Source organism: Heterodontus francisci, chromosome 16 (assembly GCF_036365525.1).
Source record: "Heterodontus francisci isolate sHetFra1 chromosome 16, sHetFra1.hap1, whole genome shotgun sequence".
Lineage (NCBI taxonomy): Eukaryota > Metazoa > Chordata > Chondrichthyes > Heterodontiformes > Heterodontidae > Heterodontus > Heterodontus francisci.
This window is the reverse complement of record NC_090386.1, coordinates 66659352-66671642: the sequence shown is the minus strand read 5'-3', so window position 1 is coordinate 66671642 and position 12291 is coordinate 66659352. Positions and strand designations below refer to the sequence as shown.

At 38.7% G+C, this 12291-nt stretch overlaps 1 protein-coding gene across 6 annotated transcripts in view; it reads left to right on the top strand.

Moving 5' to 3' along the window:
* The window catches only part of LOC137378164 (YTH domain-containing family protein 1-like), a 35034-nt gene extending 22965 nt beyond the window's left edge, over positions 1-12069 (top strand). The window contains exons 5-9 of one of the 6 annotated variants that reach the window (XR_010976572.1): positions 4489-4539; positions 4920-4959; positions 6962-7069; positions 9361-9461; positions 11094-12069. Coding sequence is in view for 3 of the 6 variants with exons in the window: in XM_068048303.1 (XP_067904404.1) it covers positions 4489-4539; positions 4920-4959; positions 11094-11137 (135 nt within the window). In the remaining 3 variants the exon portion in view is untranslated. The remainder of the gene's footprint in view (positions 1-4488; positions 4540-4919; positions 4960-6961; positions 7070-9360; positions 9462-11093) is intronic. The other 5 variants (XR_010976571.1, XR_010976573.1, XM_068048303.1 and 2 more) reach the window with 5 other exon arrangements.
* The last annotated feature ends 222 nt before the right edge of the window (positions 12070-12291 follow it).

Below are 12291 nucleotides of genomic sequence, written 5' to 3'. Positions count from 1 at the left end.
TAGTGTGGTATCCAAGCGGCCATAATCTTAAAATTAGAGCATTGCCATTTAGGAGTGAAATCAGAAGGCAAAGGTAGTGGAAATGTGGAATTCTTACCCCAAAAAGCTATGGATGCTAAGCCAACTGAAATTTTCAAGACAGATCAGTAGATTTTTTTCGGTAAGGATATGGATCAAAGGCGAGTAAATGAAATTGAGATACAGATCAGCCATGATCTAATTGAATGGCAGTACAGATTCAAGGGGCTGAATGTCCTACTTGTTTTCCTATCTTCCTAAATTCATGGAGGTGGATTGTGTGCATTTGCCAGTATCCTTTTGCCGAGTGTCCATTAATGATTGGTCTATGAGTGCTCTCAGCTATGAAGCATTTGATTGCTAGTGGACATGCTCTATCAGCATTCTCACTCATTGTTATCAGTAAAAGGCATCTGTTTCTGTGAAGAAGGTCTGCCTGGCTTTGTATGGGACTTCTTTAACAACTATCTACTCCTATAGAGATGGGATTCTTCTGGATGAAATGCTACAAGGGACTCCTTTTTTTTCACATTCAATGGCGATAATTCAGTTTTTTAAAACTCTGTTACATAGTTTAATATTTAACATATATGTCTTCATTGTCATGTTCTAAATCAAAATTTTAATTAAGTCCTTGCAGTCTGACGCATGTTTTTTATTATGGAAGTGGTTTTGCAACAATGCGGTAGATTTTAACCTTTGTGGTCTAGGCAGTAATCTGGCAAGGTGGATTGACCACCTTTTATAGAAACTGCCTGATTTTCCTTCCACTAATTTCAGGCAGTTTCTATAAAAGACATGCAACCCACATCTGCCCCACTGGTTTATCATGCTGGTGGTGAAAATGCAAATCTACCCTTAATGTCAGTTGCTGCAGTTTAAATTTAGCAGTGTGCCAGAGTCAAGATTGCAATGCAGACACTGTTGCACTGTTTCTTGTTTGGCTCGTGCTTGCATAGTCCAAGCTGTTAATGCCTGCATATAGTTTTAAACTTAACGTATGCAGTGGCTACCAATATGCATATTTAAAATTTCTTGTTTTCAGTGATCCAAGCATAAGTTCGGCCAAATGGGGAATCGGTTTAAGAAACATTGAGACTGATTGATAGTGAAAGGCTGTTGATCATTACAAATTAAAAATAGCAATGTCCTTTTTAGAAGTTCTACTAAAATACAGTGGCACGAACAATATGTAGCTAGCTAAATGTATATACATAGTCTCACACAAATGTGGATGGTCCTAGATATGTCTGAAGGTGCAGTCTGGCCTGATTAGGATAAGCTATTCATTTTAGTTCAACAGGCAACAGTACTGTGCAACTTCTGTCAACTCTTGGCTGGATCCAAAATCTCAAGCCCTTTTTCAATTTTTGATTGAAATTAATTGTTATACATACAATATTTTATTGGAATATGTTTTGATAAACGCAAGCTAAACCTTGCATTTCTTCATTCACTTTTTAAATTTTCGTTCTATTCTGATTTATGACTGTTAAATTTTATTTACTACAACAGCTTACATTTTTATAGCACCTTATAATGGAAATGCTTTCACCAATGCATATCAGAAGAACATTGACATCGAGCCATAGAAGGAGATATTTGGCGAGATGACTAAGAGCTTGGCCAATGAGATGGATTTTATTGTAAATCTTAAAGGAGGAAAGAGAGGTGTAGAGGTTTAGGATGGGAATTCAAGTTTTATAGCCTAGATGTAAAAAAAAAGGCATGCCCACCAATGATGGAGTGAAGAAGTAGGGAAAGAACTGAATTCTTGGAGGGTTGTAGGGCTGGACTTAGCTGTAGAAATAGGAAAGAACCAAACCATGAAGAGATTTGCTCACAAAAAATAGAATTTTAGATTTGAAGATATTTCTTTAGGTGATCGGGAGCCGATATAGGTCAGCAAGCACAGGGAAAGTGAGTAGGCCATGATGCAGGATAAGATACCATTGCAGAATTTTGACGGTGCCTAAGTTTATGGAAAGTAGAGAATGGGAGGCCAGCCAAGAGAGCATTGGAATAGTCAAATTTGGAGGTGACAGGTGCAAATGAGGGTATCATCAGATGACGTGCTGAGGCAGGGGAGGAGATGGACAATATTAAATATGTGGACATCTTTTAAGATGGAGAGAATTTGGGTGTTGGAAAGTCAGTTCGGTGTAAAATAGATTGTAGATAGTCTGCTTCACCTAAGATGGTTGCACAAGTCAGGGTGAGGGCAAGGAGTTTATGGCAGGGCCTGAAGATGATGGCTTTAGTCTTCCCAATGGTGTGGGAAATTGTGGCTTGTCTGGATCTGGATATTGGATAAGCAGTCTTAACACACACATGCAGTGGAGAAGTAGAGGGAGGTGGTAGAGAGCTGGGTATTGCCAGCATATGAGCATAATGCCATGTCTTTGGATGATGTTGCCAAGGGGAAGCATGTAGATGAGGCAGAGGAGGGGACCAAGGATAGATAGCTGTGGGACTCGAGCAGAACTGGTGAAGTGGGAAGAGAAGCCATTGTTGGAGGTGCTGTAGCAATGATAGGTGAGAATGAAATAAGTGGGGTTGGAGATGTTTGGTGCAGTCACCCCTGTCAAAAGTTGCAGAGCAGTAAAGAAGGATGAGGTGGGAATTATGCAATACAGTTGGAGTCATTAAGGATGTCATTTGTCACTTTATGGCTATTTCAGTGCCCTGGCAAGGGCAAAAACCCAATTTGGAAACACTTAAAAATGGAGTTATGGGAAAGATGGGCATGGATTTGGGAGGTGACAACATGCATGTTATCTTTGGAGAGTTGAGGGAGGTTGGAAATGGGGAAGTAGTGACAGCGAGGTCAAGGGTTGGTTATTTGATGAGGGGGATGATAATGAAAGGGAGGAGGACTGTTCCTTAGAACAAGTATTTACACTGTAAGCTAACTTAGGAGCCAGGAAGGGAAATTGTGTGGTCAACAATTTAGTGGAAATAGGTTCGAGAGGGCATAAGGAAATCAGAGGAAAAACCAGAGAAAGATGCAAGTTCAGGGCTGGGGCAGGGAGCTTTGGCTTGGTGGGCATGTGGAAGGGTGAGAAGCAACTGAATGGATGTTAATGATCTTAATGACAAAGGAGTCCATGAGCTGCTTTTAAGAGTTTAAGGAGGAGGTTTAGTGGAGAAAAGAAGCTGGTGTTTGCTTTCCAAGATGGTTCTGAAATATTAGGTAGTTTTGGAATAGAACAGCAAGCTCAGTAGTGCTTGATGTTGTTCAGCTGGATCTAACAATAGATGGCTGAACTCGTGCTCTGGATGGATGGATATTTTCATGTCTGCACTGAGGACAGTACATGAGGGAATGATCAGAGTAGGAGAAAATAAGTATTTTACTGGGGACAGTAGCCTCAAAAATTAAGTTTTTTTTCCAGGGATAGACACAGAAAGAAATAAGGTTGCAAGAGGTTAAGGGATGTTGGTGGTCAGTGATACAATGTAGTGATTGGAGTTGGTCTTGTCTGTGATTCAGACACTATGAATAGAGGCCACGTGAGATGGCAAAATTGAGGGGATGGCCATGTTATGGATGGGAGATTATTTGAAGAGTCGAGTTCAGGGGCGACAGGAGGGCAAGGTGAGTTGAAATGGAGATTGACATTACTAAAAATGAGTTGGTGCTCATTGCAGAATCTGAGGAAAGGAGAGAGAATGGGTCAGTGAGGAACTGTGCATTGGAGCTTGAGGGAGGAGGTGTAGATTGTAGCAATTTTAAAGGAGACGTAAAAGGGATGGAACAAGGTGACTTGCTCGAAGGAGGAAAGAGTATAAGTGGAGTAAGGGAGAGTTCAAGATGTGGTTTGGTGATGAGGGTCACCATCATGGGGTTTTAGGTAGACCATGTGGTGGAAAGTATCGCCAAGTGAGTAGGCTGCACATAGAGGCAAAGTGTTGCCAGCCATAAGCCAACTTTCCATCAAAATCATGATGTCAACACAATCGCATGATGTGATAGATAGCAAGAGCCTTTAATGGAATTTTTAAAATGTTAATATAATCCTTTGTTTCTAAAGGTTAACTTTATTTTTTTAAGTTTGGCGTTATACAAAATTCCTACATAAAATTTACACTTCAATTTTACAAATTGCTAAATTTTAAAAGTTTCATTTTAAATTGCAGAACTTATTTTAGACATCTCTGAACTCATTTATTGATACTCCAGTTCATTTTTAGGATCAAAATGCCTTAGTACATGAAAATATCCTCCTGGCCAATAGCAATTCTATATAAATAAAATCAACAGATCATTTTTGGTCATATAATAATAGGTTTCCTTGCTTCACAATGTAAAGTGATTTAAGATTGAGATTGGAATATCCTTAAGTTTCATTCTAGATCATTGGGCTCTTAACTGATGTGTCACTTATTTGTCCTGTTGCTGGCAAATGTGGAAATCCTGGCTGGATCATCTGGGGAGGAACACTTTTCTGCTGGATGAATAAATTGAAGGGATGGACATTGTTTCTGGATATACTGGTGATATGGACCATCCTGATTAAGGCGAGACATCTCCTTTAGGGTTGTCAATTTGAAGGGGAAGAGGAAATTGACACAAATAACATAAATTTGAAACCAGTTTATAGTACTCAACTAAAATGGCATTCAGTGGTATAATTGATTCTACATGTTCTTTTTCTGTTCAATTTTTTCTAATCTGAACCAGCAAATACAGCCAATCGTTTTTTAAAATGTATTTTCTGATTACTGTGACATTTGCATAGGAAATCTATTGTTGAAATGATTTTTTTTTGCGAAAGTATGGTTGTCATTTATGAATTCTTATTGAGGGATATCCTGTTGGGGAGTTAACATGTTACTGTTGTCATACACAGTATGTCAGAAAAATCAAATAGACATGCCTTTTTGTTTTAACTTTCTAGGACAAAGTTTCTCTGCCAGTGGCTTCTCATTATTTGCAAGGTAAATATTGTAAAACAATTAGTTCTTAAAAAAATTTTTTACATTTATTCAGCAGTTGTAACCCAGAGATGGAAAACAAAAGGCTGATCATACTCAGACCAGACTGTCGAATCTTCTGCCCATGTTTGTTAGTTTTGGCTTTGCTAACCTTCCCTACCTGCAAGTGTGTTGGTGCTGTCAGCTGTTTTTTTTAAATTAAGGATCTTTTAAGCTTCTGTCTCCACATAGTTGTCAGCTTTTTCCTTTGTTTCCAATTCCTCTAAAAGTTAGATGAGATTGCAGTTTCTGGTCTGGAGTAGAAGAGAAGAATAAACAAAGAAAAAGGCCCACAAATACGTTGGAACTAATTGTACATTAATGCAGAGACCAAATAATCTGATAAATGCACACTAGAACAATGACAAGGCTGAAGCTATGGGCTTCAAGGCTGCCTATTCCTGAGGCCACATAGTCCAGGGTCTGGAAAAGAGCTGGCATGTGAGAAGGAGTATAATCAGCTTTATCGATTTAGAACTCATACTATCATACAAAGGAAGAAATTCTAAAATTTGATGGTGCACATTCAATCAGTATTACAAAATATGAAGAAGGAAAATTGTTTTACTTGAAAAATAAATGAGTTAGTGTCTCCATTTCATTGATCTGGCCACAGATTTTCACTAGTATCTGTTTTTTAATATTTAATCTTTCTTAGAAAAAGGACAAGTGCTAACCTCTCATGTTTGTGTGCTTGTAGTAATGTCAGATGATTTTAAAAACATTCCATACAATAATTCAATGTAATATGCCTCTGGCCTCTGCTATTGCATAGTTGGATGTAGGTTTTTGCTTAGAATTTCCTACATGACAATTTTCTGATTTCAGATAAATCAGGAAGGGAAAGAATACTGTGATCCCCCTTGGGGAGTAAAAACTGAGGGCTGGCATTTGCATGAGGTCTTTAAATATATTGCCTGATTGACAGGCATGTTGGGGAATAATTGCATGGAAGAATGGTAGTATAACAATGTTGTGCTTCAATCAACAAGCTTAATGAAAATTTTCCTTGCTTCTCTTCTAACCCTATTCTGTCCCAGTCCATGAAGCTTAAAATAAAAATAAGTTACAGGAAGTTTTCTGTCTCAATGTGTTTTCTTCTCAATACAAATATAATTTAAATACAAGGAGATTCAGTTATCAACAAAGTAAGAAGTTTAATGTGGATCCACACATGTATCTATGTATGTACTATTTGCTAAAAATACAGCACTTTTATGTTTTTAGAGGAAACCACCAACCCAATTTACCTGTGAATTGCTGAATCTAAACTTTGTCATTCAAAGCTAATTTATTCGGCATACTCTTGTGCATTTGCACTGTGGTCTATGGTTGGTCACTCAGAATTATACTGGTGTGACATTTTTAGTCTTCTCAACATAGTTAGCAGCTCTGGGTTTCCCCATGCTTTAGTTATGGTACATATTGATTGTAATAGAGGAATAGAATCACTGACGTGTAGAAAAAAAATAAAATTAAAATTAAGATTAATTTTCTTCATTTCCTCCACAAACTTTGGTAATGATCTGAAGCCAGTGTTCACATGGAGGGAGATTTTAGGATGCCTTCCTTTTTTGTGACCCACTCTTTTTCATGCCCCATACAGTACCCCCATGCCATTGCTCTTCAGTTCTTCTGTTGGAATTGGGCAGAATCATGCTGCTCTCAGGAGGGTGAAAGGCTCCAAAATACCTTGTCCATTTTTGACATTTGCTAGGAGATTCAGTTCTAGTTTCTAATTCACTACTATGTTCTGGCCTTTCCTGTCATTGGTGATCGTGATTACTGCCTGCTTCTTGACCACAATGTTGCATTGTGTCAAAGAATCTGAGGAAAGTAAAAACAAGAAACCTTGTTTCAGATTAATGCATTAGATCAGAAAGTCCAAGATGGCTGAAACATCAATGTCTGACTTGCCTCTGGCTGGCAAGTGCTCAAAGTCATCCCGCTCCTCTTCCCCTTCCAGCCACCGTTCCTATGAAGGCACAGTCATCCAAGCATCAGGGAGAATGAGCTGCATCAGAACCGCTGCATCAGTCCTCATCCTCTTCAAGTTTTGCTTCAAAGACTTCGGGTAAGCGTCAATAGAAAACTTAATCTAGAGCAACAAAGGAATCGTCATTCAATAGTTTTCCATTCCAGCTAGGTGCCAAGGTGGAGACTGGGAAAGCAGTTAATCCCCTGAGTTTTACCCTGGTTATTTGTTGAAAGTTGGAAGGCTTGCTCCTGCTTTCCACTAAATCTATTAGCTGCATCATTGCAAAATTGCACAATATAATACTTGGTGTAATTCAGTATACATCAGGCATATATTGGTAATACCAACAGTAGGCTTGTTGAGATGAATTACATTACCTTTCACACCATTCATCTCCCTGGAACTTTAGAGAATGGAAACTGATGTTGATGGCAGACTGTTTCAGGACTGGTGCAGGTCGCATGCATTACTGGCACAGCTGGGCCAGTAGCAACCACTCAAAGGCCAGTTCCATCTTTTGGTGGAAAGATATGTAAGATTTTGACCAATCAGTGGCTGCATTGTTGGGGCAAAGGAGAAATTTGGTTTTTGGGTCCTAGTAGTAGTCTGTGGTAGAGGAGATCTCTATACCAATCTTCAAAAAGCAAGAAAGAAAATACTACTCCAAAACTAAATGGGTTTCTGCAGCATCTGAGCTACATTATATCAGCTGCACTTTAATGCTGGTATTTCTTTTAAAGTTGGTGGGGGTGGGGGAGAAGAGAGGAGAGGTGTGAATAAGAGTTCAGTTTTGTCCCTATTGCAACTGTTAATGTATCAGCTTTGTTTCATTTTGATCTTCCATTTTGTCAGCTTGCTTCCATTCCTGCTGCCCAGTTCTTTTTTTAAAATAAGTTTTATTTTTAAATGTAAATACTTAAATTGAATCCTAGCAGGAAAGAAACATAGCAGAAGCAGGTCTATTTGGCAGGCAGGTGGGTGAACTGCCAGTGGGTGGGCAGGAGATGCAGGGTCAGCTTTATTATGTAGAGCTGCCTCACTTAAAATGTTGATTTGGACTGTGGCACTTTTGCTTAGTGTAGCATAGTTCCTGGAACCGTTACTCTAACTTTCAGTAGGCAGAGTTACCTACCCAAGGGAAAATGGTGCAGAAAATGTTCATTAGTACATTGCATCATAAATAATGCACTAGTAAGTGAACAAATACAAAAAAAAGGACTTCTGTAGGATCTAGGGGTCCCAGTTTGCAAACTAATGCATTAAATTCCCACTTTGTCCACATAGGTTAAATTTTATAGGCTGTCAAAAAGCAGTATGATAGTATTTGATCCCACGCCAGCATAGAATCTGTATTTTGTTCAACAAAAACCAAAATGTGCAGATCACAGCAAGACTGGTTTCACCCAGTTCCCAAAGATATGGAGTTCAGTAATTTGGATTGTAGAATTTGAGCTGTACCTTGGCACATAGCTGGATTGGCATTACAAACAACTGAGCCATGGTGTTGCCGGCATCACTTGGGATACAGCTTTGTCAATTATAGATGTCGTGTGAACCACTAGATTACAGCTATGAAGTATCTGTGACTGTGACTCAATTCTGTCAATAGGAGACTGTTCGTCAACAGATATTTATGACAGAATGTGTGAGCTAGGACCTCCAAAAGTTCTCTACAAAGGTAGATCAGTGGAGTTGAGATACAGATCAACGGTGATTTAATTGAATGGTGGCACAGGTTTGAGGAACTGAACGGCCTATTCCTGTTCTTATGTTCCTTACTGCCCTGCTTGTCCTTCATATAGCTCCAGAGCAGCCATTGAGGCCTATGGAGATTGATCCTTGTCCACAAGCTTCCAGGTTAATTTTTAATGTTGCTGGCTTCACAACTGGTTGCGAGCAATTTTAATGACACCCGATTGTGTCTGTCCTCCTGCCTAGTCACTCATTGGGGCCAGGCTTACTGTACTGGCATCCCGGGTTGCAGCAATGTGACTTCATCTGGGCTTCAGTCCCATTCTGGCATCCTCTAGTGGCTTTTGATTTTTTCCCCACTCTGCTTCAAACTTTACCTTCCCACCTCACCACTAACTTTCTACTATAAACTGTAGCCCTTCTCTCCCTGTTCTCTGTAGCATCTTCTGAGCTTTATCATTGCATCAACCCCTAACCATGCTCCAGTTTCTATTTAACGAGCACAAGATCTTAACTCTGGGCAGAAAATCTGCTGTATTTTCTGCTACCCTTTTCCTCTCCACCAGTCCCCGCTTCCTGAAATATCCCCTAAAATTCTGAAAAGTCAAGGGCCAGGATAATTGTAAAACATTTTGCACGTCTTGGTGTCATATTTATTTTCATTGTTGTAGACTCTCTTTCTTTTCCTGTTCTAGAAAGGGAAGATATTCTAATGGCAAAATGTTCCATTTCACATAAATCATTCAAGTTGAGAGTTTCAGTGGGAGAAGTCAAGTGGTAACAGTTGGCAGTACAGGTAATGAGAGACTACTGTTTTGAAAACCTATCTGCCAGTCTACCTGTAATTAATTAAATATGTTTACTTAGTAGGACCCCATTGGTTTATGCTGCTGTATTTCTCCCTTTTAATAAAACAATTGTGAACAGCAGGTCATCTTCGATGCAAATAACCTAACCACCTCACCTTTTGATACTTCCAGGGCTGGTTGAGGAAAAGTAGTATTGATCTTGTCTTAGAGTTAAATGCAGCGTTCTTTGTGATCCTACGGTATACTGTGAGATTGAAACTTTTGCTTTAGCTGGAAAATGAAATGAAAATTCTAATTTCCCACTATGCTTGGGGCACACATTCATAAATTTACCTTGTAAAGTCCCAAAATTGCAGTATTGGAAACAATGTAGGCACACTAGCCCAGCTGCAGAAAGGGCTGACTTTGTGGAAGTTGCAGGGCTAGCCTCTCCTGGTTGTAATAGGCCCTCTGCCTTTAAAGCAGGACCTAGGAACTTGGCAAGAAGTACAGTTGGGTGGGATTTTTGGTGAGGCAGCAAATCTTAAAGGGTTGCTGCTTTCCCATTAAGTTACATAAATCTGCCAAATAATATAGGAATAATATCTTCTACAGCAAAATAACTTGGACAAGGAGCTAACTGCAAATAAATATTAACACTTTCAAAAGGTTAGAGTCAATTTTGAGTGTGGCCAGGTAGCTTTGAGAAGCCTACTGACCAAGCATTTGTGATGCACTCATTTGTATGGGCAAGGTGATACTGGGTATAGACCTGTCCCAAATGTTATGAATTTCGCCGTGGGACCTGATTCTTTTAATTCCTCCTTTGCAAGGAAGCCAAAGTTTGTCAGCAGCATAGCCTCCCTTTGGCCCCCTCTTAACTAGTGAGAATTACGCTGTGGCAGCTCTCTAGCACATTCCTGAAATTATAACCCACGCTGTCCTGCAGGGAGGACTGTGATGACAACCTCGCAATTTTGAGCTAATATGTCTGGTATTCAAAAGAAAACCCCATTTGCAAGTGTTATAAATTGGAGAATTGAGAAGAACTGCTGGAGAGATCTGGTGTGAGGGTGCCACAATGCATGAGGTGCAGTGAAAGAAACTTGATAATTTTGAGAATTCCTTAAAGGGACTGGCATCCTGAGAACCACTTCTGTAAGCTTTGCTGGCTTTGGATCATTACCTAAAATATGTAGATAGCTGAAAATGGTCATTGTCTTTTTGAGTCTGGAGACCTTGGTTCACAATCTCTCCAGTCATGCAACTTATCTCCAACTAGCACTCCAGCCATCTACAATACACAAGTTCTTGTAAAAAGCTAGTTTCTAGAATTTTTTTTGAAACTGCATGTTATGTTTTCTGAAGCATTCACAATACTGTGAATTAGTGCATGTGTAAATGATTAACTTTGGACTGTATAAACTTTACCAAAGTCTACATTTGTCAAAAATAAAGCAAGAGGAAGACATTGACCAAAAGGGATTTTTTCTTTTATTGATGCCTTGTGTAAAGTAGTTTGAAAATTTCATTACAGTGGAATTGTTTAGTACATTGTGTAGTACAGAACAGATTTTTATGGAAAACAGCCTTTTTATCTTTTTATGCTTCTTCAAAATAAATTTTCTCTTTCTCTGCAGGAGCGCCTGAACCGAAACAAATGATAAGAAAACATTTGACTTGATGAATTTAAAAAAACTGAAAACCTGGTGCTGTGATCCAGCATCAGAATGAAAAAAATCAAAGCTTTCTGCTCCAGTGATATCTTTATGTGCAGGGGAATTAAGCTACATCACGTTTTTAGTATTTTTCTGTTTTTGTTTTTTTTTTTGCCCAGACTGGTCTGCATTTTGTTTGTAATTTTTGCACCTAAATGCTGTAGCAGTCACTGGTAACTTCTGTTACACTGAAGCTTTAGCCTGCATTTGTTTAGCAATCCTGTGAAGATGAGCCCTTCATGCTCTTCTTATGGGAAATATTACTGCATCAGCCTTATGTAGTTTGGATGATGTGATGCTTTCAACGTTACTAGTTTTTGGTGATGTGTGTTAACTTTGAGCTTTCTGGTGTTCTTTTCAAGTCGCTGTTAATTTGCATTCTTTCATGAAAATCCCAAGGCCATTTTTTTTTCCTTCTGTAAAGCTGAGCTTTAATGTAGGAGCAAATAGTGGAAACGATGGTTGATGTCTCAAAATATAAATTGATGCAAACGTCTCTTGATTCTTCTGGGATGAAATATTTTGATTGTTTTTCTGTCTGAAAGCTGTACTTTGCTGTACTGTATGTCTGTGGAATGAGGGAACCATTGAAATTGCTGCCGACTGGATAAAGCATGAAACGGTGCTCATGCCTGTTGCTTTAGTTCACAGAAACTTGCACGTGTTTATTGTAGAGGAACTTTACTATCGTTAGAAAGAAAACAATTAACTCTTCTGAACCTAGTTACAAAAATGGACCTCAATTTAAAAAAAAAAACTATCATTTAGACTTATATTAGACAATTTTAGTTATGTCAATGGAATATTGCCTGTAAGGTAAATGAACATCATTGGGTTGATTTTCTTTCCTCTAGGAGAATACAAGCCTTAATAAACAATATCTATTTAGCAAGCACAAGTGATCGGTTCTTAATGCCTCTATTCATTTGCGTTCAGCTTTCTTTCCATTCATGTGACTGTGAAAATACTGCATTGTTTAAAAAAAGTACTGTGGACAAAAATGCATGAATTGCATTGAAATCTGAATCTTCAAGTTTCGGAAATTGACATTTTAAAAAAGGCATGGCAAATAATCGTGTAGAACAGTTGAGAATTCTGAAATAATTTTAACTAACACTGC